The following is a 16,251-nucleotide window of genomic DNA, read 5'->3' on the forward strand; positions in this document are numbered from 1 at the left end:
TTTTTAAGCTCTCTTAGTGCTATTTTTTCTTCTTTTGACAAGTTATGTGGCATTTTCTTGTTTTCTGGAATTGAGTCAATTTATTTTATAATACATTTTTGAAAGGTGTCAATTTACAGTGTATGGTATTTTTGGTACTTGTGTATTATCACAGCGCCCATCGCATCGCATACCATAAGGCATGCAATGGTATGCGATGCGATGCGATATCGCGCGATGTTCTACAATGTCATACAATTTTAAAATTGTATGGCATTGTTTATGGCATACAATGCCATACAATGCGATGGGATGCGATTATAAGTTGTATAAGCACCCTATAAGTTGTATAGGAAGCAAACTTCACAGGTATACGCGTCCGCTCGCCACGCTTCGGGCTCGGTGGCTCGCTGCGCTCGCCACACTTTATAAAATCAACTCCGCGCTGACGTGGATAGTGGGGGTATGAAAAGGTCGTAGGACGCGTACCACCGCCGCTCGCCACGTTTTGGGTTCACGTTTATACTGGGGGGGTGCCGGGGGGTGCATCTAACATTGTAAGCACCCATTAGGGTGCTTATACAATTTTTCATCGCATAAGGGGCTAAAATCGCATCGCATACCATCGGGTGTATGGCATGCGATGCGATGTGGTTAAAACATTGCGCGATCGACATCGGGGGCGCCGTGATAATACACAAGTACCGTATTTTTTTAACTTTGTGGTTACTTTGGTTGGAGTTTTCTCCTTTGCGAAAAAATTTTCTATACACAATTTTTCGTATTCATTTTTGGAAATTTTTTTTAAAGATCACATTTGTTTATTTATGACTCTGGGGTGAATTTAAGTCATTTTTTTTGTGTCTCAGTAAGAATTATTCCACTTACTGTAGGTTCTGTTTGTATTTTTTAACTTGAGCTTGCTTCCACCTCGTGTTCACCTTCCTCTTTGGTGGTCAGCACTTTGCACTATTTTTAATTCTTTCTGTGATCATTTATGGCATTCTCAATAAAGTTTTTAAATATAGAGTTTAGAAAATAAAAAGCTATCCTTGATCCTTGCACAAAACAGATTGGTAGCTTTAAGGATGGAAGCCCCAACAACATGGACCACAACCATGCATTGCAACCAGTGCTCTCCCAGCTTCATCATCTGGCAACCCCTACTCTCCTCACTGAACGCAACAGAATATCAACCAGCAGCAGTGGACAGACTAAAAAACACACTGCAAGGCTAGAAAATCCTGCTGGCAGCCAGGGGTAGGGACAGACTCAGTAAGAAACCATTTTAAACCATTTAATACTAAAACATTTTTTCCAAAGGTGCCATATACATAATATAATAAGCATACATCAAAAGCGCTCTTTTAACCCAATGTTTAACTATACAAGCTGCTATACAAACACAACAGCGCAGATATAGCAAACTATTTTCAGTAATTGAATGAAACCATAAGGTATATTTTATGGAAAGTATACTTCTTCCCACTAAATGTAAATGCAGTGGTTCTGTAATGTACATAATGTAAGGTACATCTGAATGACCACTTCTTAATGGTCTCTTCTCCAAGTATGATCTATTCTGTAGCATTTTCTGCTCCAACTAGATGTCTGCTCCATTGACCAATCAGTACAGTATGTGTTCCTTTTTATTTACCTTACTTGAAAAATAAACGGACCGCATCCTTTACTTTTTTCCCAAATGATTTTTCAGTATGGTTTTCCTGCCCATCAGGCAGCACCTCCTCTCCTTTCTGGATCTTCTCTAACAACTCTGCCTGATCTCTAACCTCCAGCAATGACTTGATTCTCTCATGATATCCTGCTTTGGCTTCTTGTTCCTCGCTCTGTATCATCAGGTCAATGTATTCAGTGGTTGACAGAGGGTTGGGTCTTAGAGCAATATCACGGAGGCGCTTCAGGCTCTTTGAGGACTTGTTAATAAGGTCATACACTGCTTGTTTCACAATAAAATATTCCATGTTTAGTTCTTTGAACAACTTTTCTGCAGTCATCACCTCTCCAGAAGCGGCTTCATAATTTTTCTTCAGCTCATCATAGGTTTTTTTTTCTGTTCTACTCACATAATCCCACTTATACTTTTGATTGAAATGCACACTCCAGACACATTTACCTGGGCACATTTTGCAGTATCCATTATGCATAGCAGCACAGCCATGTTTTTGTGAGTCATCAGGAATCATGCATGGGAAGTGACAGGTAAAATGACATTGCTGGCAGTTGGTTATGTAGGCACCTGTTATGTCTTTCTGTATAGGGATAGTTTTGGTGACCTCATACTCAAAGTCTTTATTAGCATCCATACGGTCCTTGTTCTGCTGCAGAGCTTCCTTGGTCTTTGTTATGTCATTCAGTTTCATTAGCCCAGCCTTAATCTGTGGATGCAAGGTCTGCAACATAATCTCAAGCTGTTTCCGTTCCCTGAGGACTTCCTTGGTCAGAGTTAGACTTCTGGTTTCTATTTTACACAGATCACTGAAAAATGACCTCATACTTTCTGCTCCCATGGTCCAAAACATCTCATTAAAACTCATGTTACTGGCCTTATTGTTGGAAAAAAGAGCTGAGTTGTTGAACTTGAAGTGAACAGGGTCACTATCTCCATTCAATGGACAGGGGACATCAGCAGTTATTATGGCCTCCAGTACTGGAGGTCTCTCACCATCTGAAAAGTTGATCAGGATCACGATGTTATCTCTGATATCTTTCCCAAAGATAGAAAAAATTGCACTAAAAATATATCTCTGGGTGTGCGTCAGCCGAGCCAGAGATGCCTGAACTACAAAGCACACAGCGTCTATCTGGTCAATGCCATTGTCTGCTGTAAAAAATGCATGGATGTCCTCTGTGATCTTCTTGTCCTGTGCTATTCCTCGTGTGTCTCCAAACCCTGGTGTGTCTATCACGGTGAGGGTATACGGGATTTGGTAGCCATTTTCATGGTTCATTTTGTAGGCTGTAACTACAGAGGTTTGGCTGTGAGCTTGAGATTTATTTGTAACCTCGTGGACAAGTTGGAACCTAAAGTCATCTTTCCAGTCCACACCCAAGATGTAGTTGGCCATCCCATTGATCAGGGTTGTTTTCCCTGTTCCTGTGGCTCCTACTAATAGAATCACTTTATTTGGTTTCTGTAGGTTTTCTTTTCCCAGAGTGTACTTACGGTATCCAGAGTCAGACAGATCCATGCTCAGCTGGTATAGAGAAGGCTTTCCATTTTCCCTTTCCTTTAGTAGAATGCTGCTTTCTTTCTTTTTTATTTTTAGATTAGTGGAGTTTTCTTTTGTTGTCATCACTACAATCTCATCACTGGGAGCACTGTCACCAGAGTCACCACATATGGCCGACACACGTATTATGTAGGATGTCATTGGGTTAAGCCCCTCAATAGTACAAGTTGCTTCTTTCCTTCCTGATCTATATTCCAGCCACCCCACTGCTTCCTTTTCAGCCTCCACCTTGTATTCTACTTTATACTCAGTTATTGTGGCTCCATCTCCGATTATAGTTGGTTCCTTGACATGTAATATAATATAAGTCGTGTCAGCAGTGACCACTTTGACTACTGGTGGACTAGTGGGAAGTGTTGTCTCATCTTCTGTAGCATCACTGGTGGTGCTGAGTCCTGGGTTACACACTGTGGAGTATCTGAGTTTATACTTTGTATTAGGAGTCAGTCCTGGAACTGTGACCTTCCGGTCTTTATTCTTTGTTGTACAATGTGACCAGTTCTCCTCCTCAGAAGATCTATACTCTATGTGGTAACCTTCTATGAACTCTTTCCCAAATTCTGCAGGACTGAGGATGAGCTCTATACTATCATGGGTCCTACCACTGATAATGGGGGGGTTAGGTTTAGTTGGAGGCTTAAATGTTGCACTCACTAATTCCCCACCTTCATACAGATAAATAGAAACTACAGGACTGCCCTGGTCTGGGACAGACGAGACAATAAATTGAGTTTCCAAATTAGATGCATTAGTTGAAGAAAATTCCTGAAATGCTCTCACACATCTTCTGGCCTTCATAGAGATATCTTTGTCCTTGAACCACGGTGAGATGTTTTTACTCTCATAGACAGTGTGTCCAGATGTTTGGAGCCAATTCCCTATATCAGAAATATACTTCTCCTCCTCATTTAATGATGTGAAATTATAACACACAACATAGTCAATCCTAGGGTCAGATATTAGTCTGGTCATTTCACTCTCCGTTGGTAATACTTTGATGTTGGGCAGAACTAACAGATAGGCGCTCACAGTATCCATCTCCTGCTGTTTCCTGCTCAAAAACTGTGCAATGTGGACCTTTCCAAATGGAGATTGTTTTACTTTTGTTAAAATGTCAGCAAGTGCGGCTTCCTCCGATCCCCCACCACGGATAGAGGGGAGGGTCTGTGCAAGCTGCTTCTGAAATGTGAGGGTAAATTGATCACACAGCTCTCTGAACAGTAAGATTTTATTCTTTAGATCCGGAAAGGTCTCAGCAGCCGGATGTCTCATCAGATCATTACAATGCATGGTAACGTCTATCATTTGCTCTATCACCTTTTCTGTCTTGTATACAAGATTTGCACTAATTTCTCGAACCAATTGGGCGGCTTTGCTGTCCAGTTTTCCCAGTGGATACAGCCAGACTTTCACAGGTACGGCCCTTTCTCCGTTATCTCCCAGTAGCTTTGGGAGGTCAGTATAAATTTTTACAGCATCTTCATATGTCACCGGATTTCTGTCCAGGGAAAAGTCTCCATGAAACTTACAGCTAAACGTTTTAACATCTTCCTTTTCTTTATCATTCATCTTCAGATCTCCCTTTCCTTCAATTGAAATTAGAGGTATTTTTTTAATCATGACCTGGAGATTTCCTTGTATATCCTGAGTGCTCTCTGATTTAGACACCTCACGGTCAAATATAAAGAAGGCTTGAGCACCGTACAATATACCAGTGACCACATGGGTGGCCGTCCCTTTGTCAAACACATCATGGTAGGTCATGTTCTGGACACCTAAATGGTCCATGCTCAGCTGCTCAAACCTTGTGGTTCTTGTGTATTTCAGAGTGACTCTGGCTTGGTTCTTAGATGTTTTTGTGTCATTTAGGTAACTGGCAGATCCACCAACTTCTATCAGACCAGAGAGGAAACTGGCTTTCAAAGATGCTGAGATATTCAGAGCTGACGACTTATCAGAAACCGTGTCTGATGCTATACATTCAAAGGCTGTATTATCTTGAGATGTTGATGCCACATATTTTCCTAATGTCTCACGGTTCCATAGGGTGACACCTGTATAATAACAAAATATATACACTTATACTGTGATGAATCTTCGTAAACCTTTTGGTGTAACAAACTTGCTCAACAAAGAAAACAACTATTTTGAAATTGATTGTGGTAGAGACCTAATTCCTGAACCAAGCTCAAATATAGAATATGTATCTTTTTCTCAACCTGTTTTACTGATTTGATGGCTATACTTCCATCTTACAGTCTGCATCTAAAGCAGTGGTCCCCAAACTGTGTGCCATAGCACCCAGGGGTGCCTCAGGACACGTCCAGGGGTGCCTTGGGTTGGTGAACCAGAATAATTTATATTACTGTATGTATGGGCAATGTAACAGGAAAAACCGGTGCTGGTGGCTGCCAATCATAACATATAAGTACAAACAGAAGCAAATCCTGTCCCTTACCACATAATTGTGATATAGAAACGCAATGGACTTTTAATTTGAATAAACTAAAAGAGGCGCCAATGAGTACTGCAAATATTATCTCTACCCCTTTGTTTAATGTGTGGGCTGCATCTCCAAAATACTAAGGTACTGTTTCCTTAGTGAATGCATAGCTAGTACAGAAAACAAAATTAGGAGCGCTTCCCACAAAAAGTCAACGTATTGTTTTAAAAAAAATTAAAAGATTGGGTACTTGTGTAGTTTCACGGCACCCGATATATCGGATGCGATATTGGCCGATATATCGGATGTGAATTGTCTAGTGTGTCACTTCAGCGCCCCGTGCTACTTGGATTGGTTCTGGGTTCCAGTCCTACACTGTGGTAACTATTACTTCATCGATCTACAAACCTTTACACTGCAAGTGAATATACCCTTTGAAGTAGACAGTGAATGGATTGCCACAATAGTTACACAAGGAGTTACAAAATAATCAAACTACTTTGTATCAATTATTCTATTGACTGTTCTTTCTTTTTTTTGGTTTCCTCCCACAATCCAAGAATATACTGGTAGGGTAATTGGCTCCCAACAAAATTAACCCTAGAATGTCTGTGTGTGCGTGTACATGTGGTAGGGAATATAGATTGTAAGCTCCACTGGGGCAGGGACTGATGTGAATGTTCAAATATTCTCTGTACAGCGCTTCGGAATATGTGTGCGCTATATAAGAAACTTCTAATAAATAAAAAAAATGTATGTGTATCTCTAGGAGGTCATATTGTTGAAATTTAATAACTTTATTACTATGAATTTCACATCATTAAAACAATCTTTTAATTTTTTTGAAACAATAATTGGACTTGATTGATTGATCCCATTTGTTCATTTAATTTGGCCTAGGGGTGCCTTGAAAACAGTTTGATGCTCTAGGGTGCCATGATAAAATTTTGGGAATCACTTATCTAAAGTCCTCATAAGCATGGAGATATTTCAGCTTACATTTGTACTAGATTTGGACTTTGGAGTTGATCCCTCAATCTGTTACTTCAAAGAATGCCGCATATATGAAGTAACTTACTATCAATTCTGCACTGACCTGCTGTACCAGGAACATCTGCCCCTCCCCACTTTCAGAGTTCACCCGTTCTAATTACATCTCATAAACCATCTACTATGTCACACCTTTTACTAATTGGTGGCTGTGGACTCTAACCTCTTGAGTTCCCCTCCAGTTTGCACCTGTATATCATGTTCAAGCCCAATTGTTCCTCACTAACTACTTCTTTATCTATTATAGTCTTCATGTTTTTACATGAGCACCTCCTCTTCACTCATATCAGTAACCCTTTGTAATACTATGCTCCTTCTTCAGGTTGTCCATGAGATATCGCCCAACCCAGGTCCTTCAGACATCTTGCCACCCTTGTTTACCTACACTCTTCCTTCTTCCTCCTTCCCTGTGCTTTTGGAATACCAGATCTGTCTACAATAAACTAGCCTCCATTACTCTTCATCTTCAACTTATTTAACCTCTTTGCTGTGTCTGAAAGCTATCTCTCCTCTGCTGACACCACATCTCCTGGAACTCTCTTTATAAGACTCACTTTCTTAGACACCACCAGAGTCAGAGCCTGACAAGGCAGCTGCATGGCCATTCTACCCTCTCCCTGTTTCACCTTCCAGATCATTTCTAATAGCCCCCTCACTTTTCCAATCCATGAGTTAATTCTATTAATTTCTTCTGTTCACCTTTGCATTGATCTACCATACTTGTTTCTTCCTCCTTGTTCTTAAATAATTTAGCATCCTTGATAACCCTCTTCCTATTCTGAATTACCCTCCCTTATTGGTTGGATATATCTTCTTAAATGTTCTGGCAGATGGGACATACCATATGGCCTGGGAAGGCAAGAGGAGCATAAAAGCCAACAGGAAACACAAAGTGTACCCTCGCGGGCTTGCTTGCCACACTTTGGGCCCGGCCTTCACTTGCCATCTGGTTACTAAAGGCAACCGGTGGTGGTGTGGAAGGTTATATTGATGTTCCACTGACCTTGCTGCTGCCACTGCACATGGTATGTTCCATCGGTCATGTGATCTAAACTATATTGACAGCCTGGAATCTAGCTGCTACGCTCCCTTATCTTATGTAAACAGCCATCTCCATGTAGACCTGTTACTTGATTAAGTTCTTCTGATTTGCAGGAACAAATGTAGCTTTAACCTTGGCCTCTGCCCCTTCAAAACCTATTTTCAACCTATAGCGCTCCCTTTTTGTTCAGAAACGTAATTAAAGTGGCAATTTTTATAACCAGTGGGTTTTCAAAGCTGACAATTATCAGCATCTTTGGCCACTGGATATAAAACAGCAATATCAATAAATGTGCCATAAAACAGGCCTGATTTAGCGTTGTTTCTCCTCTGCTCCGGATTTTTTAGGTGTCCTGCTTGGCTCCAACTTTTCTTTGGTTACCTCCAACCCATCCATTCCTCAAGCTTGCATAATGTTCATTATTAGGGCCGTCCTTACCAATGACACTACCAAAACTCTTATCCACGCTATAATTATTTCCTGCCTCGCCTAGTGCAAATTCCTGCTCTTTGGCCTCGCTTTCACCAATCCCTCCTTCCACCAATATATCCTCAGTGGTGCAGCACTGCCTTCCATACTTGCCAAACTCTAGACTGGCTCCAAAATCCAATTTCTAGCCCTAACTTATAAAATCCATCAGCTACTCCAACCCACAATAAGAGGGAAATACATGGGGAGCATGATTGGGTCAAATCTCGGATTGTTGTGTGATTATTGGTGAGAAGTTGAGGTGATGGTCATTGGGAGAGCGGAGATGACTTTGGAGACATAGGGGAAAATTTCCGAAGATGGGAGTTTTCATCTCCGCTCTCCCAATGACCATCACCTCAACTTCTCACCAATAATCACACAACGATCTGTCCGCCGAGACTTGACCCAATCATGCTCCCATGTATGGGATACACTCGTGTCCAATCAGGATCTTCACCAGTTTGCAAGGAGATTGCATCTTCATTAAAAACCTTGTTTGTCCTGGCCTATAATTCACCCCAGCACCATCAGATGTATCAAATCTTCTACATATATAACAGAGTTGTTGCCCATAGTGATCAATCATATTATGTCATTATACAGACTGTGCTAGAGGTATGATATCTAGGTATTAGCTGAGTGGTTGCTATGGGCAACTAATCCCCTTTAGTTCTATAGTAGGCTTGATACTGTACATCTCCCATTGTAACTAGCTCAGCTCTGTGCCCACATTCACTTTTTCAACCCCTTTTGTCTCAGCTTTTCCTCCACCATTAGATTGTAAGCTCTCATGAACAGGGACCTTTCTCTGTCTTCCTAATGCTCCGCTTATGATGTATTTGGGGTTATTTATTCCTGACTACTAGGTGTAAAACAAAATATATAGTACCCAGTTCTCCTACCCCATTGTTGGTTTGCTGTTTGCTGCTGCTTGTAATGCCATCGCCTTTATAAAGGTCAGCACCAGGACCAAAACATTGGCATGCTATTGTTTTGATTGGATTCTGGACTCATACTTTCAGGAGAAGACTGGTGAATTCTGTTTTTCCCTTTGGGGTTTTCTGGGTATATATATATATATATATATTTACCTGGGATGAGCTTATCATCACGACAATCATACAGCATCCCAAGGGAGAACGGACGTCCAAGAGCCGTAATCTCCATGGCCTGTGTATCCGCTGTTCTGTCTGAGTGTCCAGAACCTAAAGGCATTGATTGATTGGTATTCGGATTCATGGCCATTTCTAGGAGCCAGGCACCTAAATATCAAAGATATACAGAAGAAAGCATTATATGGATATATCATAAGAAATATTTGTAGACTGCAGTGGCGCAGGCAGGTGGGGTTTCTGAGTACCCAGAACCCCACCCAGGAGTCTTAGGGCCCAAGGCTGAAAGCTGAGGGTCTCCTCTTTTCATGGGTACAAGAATTTTAAAAATCGGCCCTTGGGAACCGGAGATATCTGACTTCAAAGCAGTGGTCCCCATCCAAGCCTGTTAATTGCTCTTCCCAGTCAGGTATTTCAGGTTCTGTCTGACTAAAGCCCTGTACACACGGGGCGATATATTGCCGAGCGATATATCACTCACGCTGAGCGATATATCGATCAATGTCCCGTTTGCATCAGCGACCAGAGATGGTCACTGATGAAAAAGAAACTGCCAGAGAGCCCGGCAGTGGAAATCAGCTACGGGTAGAAACCGGGAGCGCGCATCTGGCGATTTATCGCCGGTGCACACTCTCATCGCTGCCAATATGGTCGCTCAGCGACCATATTTCCAGCGATATTTGCTATACTCGCCCCCGTGTGTACGCACCATTAGAGTTTTTCTGGGGGTATATTCCAAAAGCTGGGACTCTCCCCTTTGATGGACACTAGAAGCTTGTCTCTACTGTTCCCAGAACCAGAGATATCAGCCTTCCAGCAGCTGGTTACTGCTACAGCTCCACACACCTGGTATGTAGTTTTATATACTCGTTGGCAGATTGCTCTGCCTCCTGAACTCTGATCCCCTAGTCCTCAGTACCATTTGGTAGGTGGAATTCTCTAGTTTTTAATTCCAAAATCTAAGAAATCTATTCCGGGAACTGAAGATATCTGCAGTCAAGCAAACTGTCCTCCCACCAGAAAATTATGAATAATAAGCCCACTCCACTATACACCTCTCCTCTGCATATTAAACATCCTCTACCACCCTGGAAGTTATGTATCAGGGCCCCTTCATTCAGCCCAATGCCCCCTTCTCCCATGCCATCTCCCACCATCGGTGCAGTAAAAGGGTAATTAGTGGAAATTACTGATCCAGGCCCTACATGCTGAGCGGTTGATATAATTCCCCCTACCACCCGCAGGACATCAAAGCTTCCCCCACCCCTACCACTGGAGGATCAGTAGTGGCCCCAATGCATTGCTATGACCAGCGGTCTACACTGCTGTTGACGCCTCTGTATGTATATATATATATATATGTGTGTGTGTGTGAGTATATATATAAATATATATATATATATATAGAAGGAGCTGGTGCGGCATGTCCTTAACCTGATGGCTCCGTGAGTTTTTTTGCTTCTACGATTTATGTCTGAGTGCCGCACCAGCTCCTTCTGTGTTATCCCCCATCGTGAAGGCACCAGCAAAGTATTGCAATTTCATTGGGAGTGCCTGACTAGTACTTTGTTATATATATATATATATATATATATATATATATATATATATATATATATATCTCCTATATATTTGGCTACATCTGTCACTCAAAGTGGGTGTCTGTGTCTATAACGCTCTGTTCCTGGACTTTCCTCTTAATGTGTGATTGCCTTCATCTGTGCTGAACACCTTTCTGAGAAATTAACCTGTTTAAAACAGGTGATGGCAATCATACATTAAGGGGAAGTCTAGAAACAGAGCATTGTGTCCCTCCTGGAGAGGGTCATGTTGGGAGGTATGTGACAGAGAACCAGCCCAGTGAGCCCACAGACAGTGCCAGACACCACTGCCTTCCCATGTTGCCCAGCACTGCTACTCCACAGCCACCAGGTGAGCGCCCCCCTCCCGCGATTTGCGGCAAAACCTCCCCCCCCCTCCCGCGATTCGCGGCAAAAACACCCGCTCCCCCGCGAACCCCCCTTACCGCGATTCGCAGCAAAAACACCACTGCGACCCCCCCCTCCCGCGATTCGCTGCAAAAAGAACCCCCCCGCGACCCCCCCTTGCACGATTGGCGGCACCCCCCCTGCGACCCCCCTCCCGCGATTCGCGGCACCCCCCCCCCCGCAATTCGCAGCAGCCCCAGGATTAAATGGCACATGCAAAACACTGACATGGCTATGGTCGACAATGAAAAAGGTTGACATGAGTTTTTGAAGATTTATTTTTAATTTTTTTAATTTTTTCATATTCATTGTCATGTGTCGACATGGACACCAATGAAGTGGCACACTTATGTCAACATTTACATGTGTTGACCTTTCTGTGTTGATTTTTTCTTGTGGCGATTCGCGTCACACCCCCCCCGCAAACCCCCCTCCCGCGATTCGCGGCACCCCCCGTGACCCCCCACCTCCCGCAATTCGCGGCAACCCCCCACCGGAACCCCTGTGAACCCCGCCCTCCCGCGATTCGCGGCACCCACCCCCGCGACCCCCCCTCCCGCAATTCGCGGCACCCCCCCGTGATTCGCGGCAGCTCCAGAATTAAATTGCACATGGAAAACACTGACATGGCTATGGTCGACAATGAAAAAGGTTGACATGAGTTTTTGAAGTTTTTTTGTAATTTTTTGAATATTTTCATATTCATTCTCATGTGTCGACATGGACACCAATGAAGTGCCACACTTATGTCAACATTTACATGTGTTAACCTTTCTGTGTTGATTTTTTTCTTGTGGCGATTCGCGTCACACCCCCCGCAACCCCCCCTCCGGCGATTTGCGGCACCCCCCCCGCGACCCCCCCCTCCCGCAATTCGCGGCAACCCCCCACCGGAACCCCCATGAACCCCGCTCTCCCGCGATTCGCGGCACCCACCCCCCGCAACCCCACCCCCCCCTCCCGCAAATCGCGGCACCCCCCGCAATTCGCGGCAGCCCAAGGATTAAATGGCACATGCAAAACACTGGCACGGCTATGGTCGACAATGAAAAAGGTTGACATGAGTTTTTGAAGTTTTTTTGTCATTTTTTGAATATTTTCATATTCATTCTCATGTGTCGACATGGACACCAATGAAGTGCCACACTTATGTCAACATTTACATGTGTTGACCTTTCTGTGTTGATTTTTTCTTGTGGCGATTTGCGTCACACCCCCCCCACAACCCCCACTCCCGCGATTCACGGCACAAACACACACACCTCCCCCGCGATTCTCGGCACCCCACCCCGTGACCCCCCCTCCCGTGATTCACGGCACACCCCCGCGACCCCCCCTCCCATGATTCGCCGCAACCCCCGCCCCGTAACCCCCCCTCCCGCGATTCGAGGCACCCACCCCCGCGACCCCCCCTCCCGCAATTCGCGGCACCCCCCCGCGATTCGCGGCAGCTCCAGAATTAAATTGCACATGGAAAACACTGACATGGCTATGGTCAACAATGAAAACGGTTGACATGAGTTTTTGAAGTTTTTTTTTTCATTTTTTGAATGTTTTCATATTCATTCTCATGTGTCGACATGGACACCAATGAAGTGCCACACTTATGTCAACATTTACATGTGTTGACCTTTCTGTGTTGATTTTTTCTTGTGGCGATTCGCGTCACACTCCCCCCCCCCCCCGCAACCCCCACTCCCGCGATTCACGGCACACACACACCCCCCTGCGATTCTCGGCACCCCACCCCATGACCCCCCCTCCCGTGGATTCACGGCACACCCCCCGCGACCCCCCCTACCATGATTCGCCGCAACCCCCCTCCCGCGATTTGCGGCAACCCACCCCGCGACCCCCCTCCCGCGATTCTCTGCAATCCCTCCCCTCCCGTGATTCGCAGCATCCACCCCCCCACAACCCCCCCCCCTCCTGCAATTCGCGGCACCCCCCGCGACCCCCCCTCCTGCAATTCGCGGCACCCTCCACGACCCCCCCTCCCGCGATTCGCGGACACCTAAGTTGCAATACAGGGCATCTTTCATACAATTCTAACCATATTTCTCATATACAAACGTTCACAAATTAAGGGGGCGCAGCCCCTTACGACGGTGTGAAGAGCGCCCGTAGGGCGCGATGAATCACCTAGTATATATATATAAAGTGTAACAGGGCAACGTTAACCTTATAAAAGAGACAGCAGATGCTCCATCCTAAAATCAACGCAGTTTCTCGGTGAGTACCGCCCACTCCCCACCAATGCATGGGCAAATGGGGAACAGCAGCCTACTAACCCGTTAGTCGCCCTCCTTTGCTTCTCACCATACTTTAGCACTCTCCAATTTCTTACTTCTCGCCTTTTTTTATTCCAATAACACTCTCATCTCCTCACCGAAGGATTCGGCTAGACCCTGCACTGACCTAGTGTCAACAGGGCACCCTATTCCCAATGAGAAGAAAGCAGATGTTATAACTTTACCTCTCTCTCACATTTCCTATAGTCCAGTAGACAACTATTTTTACCCATTGTCTTATTAGAGGGTCACTACAACCCGAGCAAATACAACTGGGCTTTTACTACTTGCTTTTCAATTTCTTAATTTCCTCTATAATGGACATAGGCTGCCACTGCTACATTTTGTCTGCACTGTGTAACGCCGACCTCCACAATAGTTGTTGAGGTCTAACCCACATTCCATTATAAGAATTTCTGATGTGACCATATTACAAATATAACATTTTGCTAATGTTTTGAGACTTAACAGTGTTCAATGTGCTATCACCAACTGAGAAGACCTCTGTACCAATACCCAAATTTACGGGCTAAATTTATACAGTACTCATTATCTCAGATTTCAGGTGGTAGCAAAGTGCATCTCTAACTACTATCAGCTACCCAATGCTGGATGAACTCATTTGAGTTTTGTCCTTGATGCACTCCAAATTTATTTGTTTTTGTGTTGTTTGTCAATTTGTCAAAAAACAAGTTTTTCATAGATAAATAATAAAAGTTATGTTTTAAATATTGTAACCATTATATAAATCTAAGAAATCTTTTTCTCTAAGCGTGGCCCCAAACAAAGGAGAGTACTTTTTTCTTCCTTTCATTAATTCTATGCACCTCCACAAATGTGATATTCCTTCCTTAATTGTACCAATCAATATTTCACCTTTTATTGTGAATTCAACACTAATTTAACAGAAATTACTTGATACGTCTTATACTAGATACTAGATTGAGTAAGTGCTACTTGTGCGTGGGTTCTCCACCCCAGTCCCCTTTCCCCAATCTTAGAAACCAGTGGGATCCAGGCACATCCCATCCATTGTTCGGAGGAGTCTGGCCAGAAATGGTCTTCATAAAAGAATTGTACCCAAAAAAGTCATATCTTAAACGTGGAAATAAGGCCAAGCTAAGCAACTATGCATGAAAACATAGGAACTGGGGTGCAGAAAATGGCATCAGGTGCTGTGGACAGGTGAGTCAAAATTTTAAGGGCTGAAGAGCAGCAAATAATGTCTGCAGGTAACACATGGTGGAGTCTACTTGGAAGATTTGGGATTTGGTCATCATTAATGGTGTCCTCAATGCTGAGAAATACAGGCAGGTACTTATCTATTATGCAATACCATCAGGGAGGTGTCTGATTTGTTACAACTTTATTCTGCAGCAGGATAACCACCCCAAACATACAGCCAATGTCATTAAGAACTATCTTCAGCATAATGAAGAACTAGGAGTCCTGGAAGTGATGGCATGGGATTAGATGACGAGACAGAAGGATCTGAGAAAGCTACATCCACAGAAGTACTGGGGCTAGTTCTCCAAGATGTTTTGAACAACTTTCCTGCCGAGTTCCTTCAAAATGTGCAAGTACCTAGAAGAACTTACTGTTTTGAAAATAAAGGTGGTCACACCAAATATTACTGTGATTTTGATTTCTCTTCTGTTCCTTCACTTTGCATTTTGTTAATTGATAAAAATAAAATATTAATACCTCTATTTTTGAAAGCATTCTGGTAAAGTATTCTCAATTTAGAAGCACATAACTTCCACAGTATGATCACAGCCCTGTCACAGTATGCCTCCCCCAGCACCTTCAATACCCCTTAGCACCTTCAGTATTCTTCTCAGCACCTTCAGCACCCTCCAGCACCTTCAGTACCCCTGCAGCACCATCATACCCCCAGGACCATCGGTACCTCCTAGCACCTTCAGTACTCTTTCCGGCACCTTCATTCCCCCACCCCCATTTAGCACCTTCAGTACCCCCCCCAGCACTTTTGGTATCCCTCCAGCACCTTCAGTACCCTTGCAGCACCATCAGTACTCCCCCCCAGTACATTTAATGGCCCCCGGCACCATCAGTACCTTCAGTGCCCCCTAGTACCTTTAGTACTTTCTCCATTACCTTTTAGTACTCCCCAAGCACCTTCTGTACCCTCCAGCTTCTTCAGTTCCCCCAGCACCTTCAGTAATCCTTCTAGCATCTACAGTAACACGTCTAACACCTTCAGTACTTCCCTAGCACCCCCAAGAACCTTCAATAACCTGCCTAGAACCTTAAGTAACCATCTAGCATTTCTAGTAACCCATCAAGTCACTTCAGTACTTCCACAGGACCCCCTAACACCTTCAGTACTCCACAGCCCCTTTTGCACCTCTCTAGCACCTTCAATAACCACTAACACCCTCTATAAATCCCCCAGCAGCTTTAGTGCCTAAAGAACCTTCTGTAGTCCCCTCAGAACATTCAGTACCCACAAAACCTTCAATAACCCCACCCCCCCAGCACCTTAAGGACCCCCCAGCACCTTCAGTACTCACCCAGCAGCTTCTGTACTCCACAAAGCACCTTCAGTTATCCCCAGCACGTTCAGTACCTGTCTACCACCTTCAGTACCCCAAGCAGCTTCA

The 16,251-nt window shown here is 44.0% G+C and overlaps 1 protein-coding gene across 1 annotated transcript in view; it reads right to left on the reverse strand.

Annotated features, from left to right (window-relative positions):
- Positions 1–1,637: 1,637 nt before the first annotated feature.
- Positions 1,638–16,251, reverse strand: part of LOC146009518 (uncharacterized) — a 35,462-nt gene continuing 20,848 nt past the window's right edge. Inside the window, exons 2-4 of the mRNA XM_083149960.1 lie at positions 15,746–15,824; positions 9,328–9,498; positions 1,638–5,284 (exon numbers count right to left, since the gene is read on the reverse strand). Coding sequence (XP_083006086.1) covers positions 1,638–5,284; positions 9,328–9,498; positions 15,746–15,824 — 3,897 coding nt within the window. The remainder of the gene's footprint in view (positions 5,285–9,327; positions 9,499–15,745; positions 15,825–16,251) is intronic.

This window comes from Crinia signifera, chromosome 6, assembly GCF_055691185.1.
Source record: "Crinia signifera chromosome 6, ASM5569118v1, whole genome shotgun sequence".
NCBI classification, from domain to species: Eukaryota; Metazoa; Chordata; class Amphibia; order Anura; family Myobatrachidae; genus Crinia; species Crinia signifera.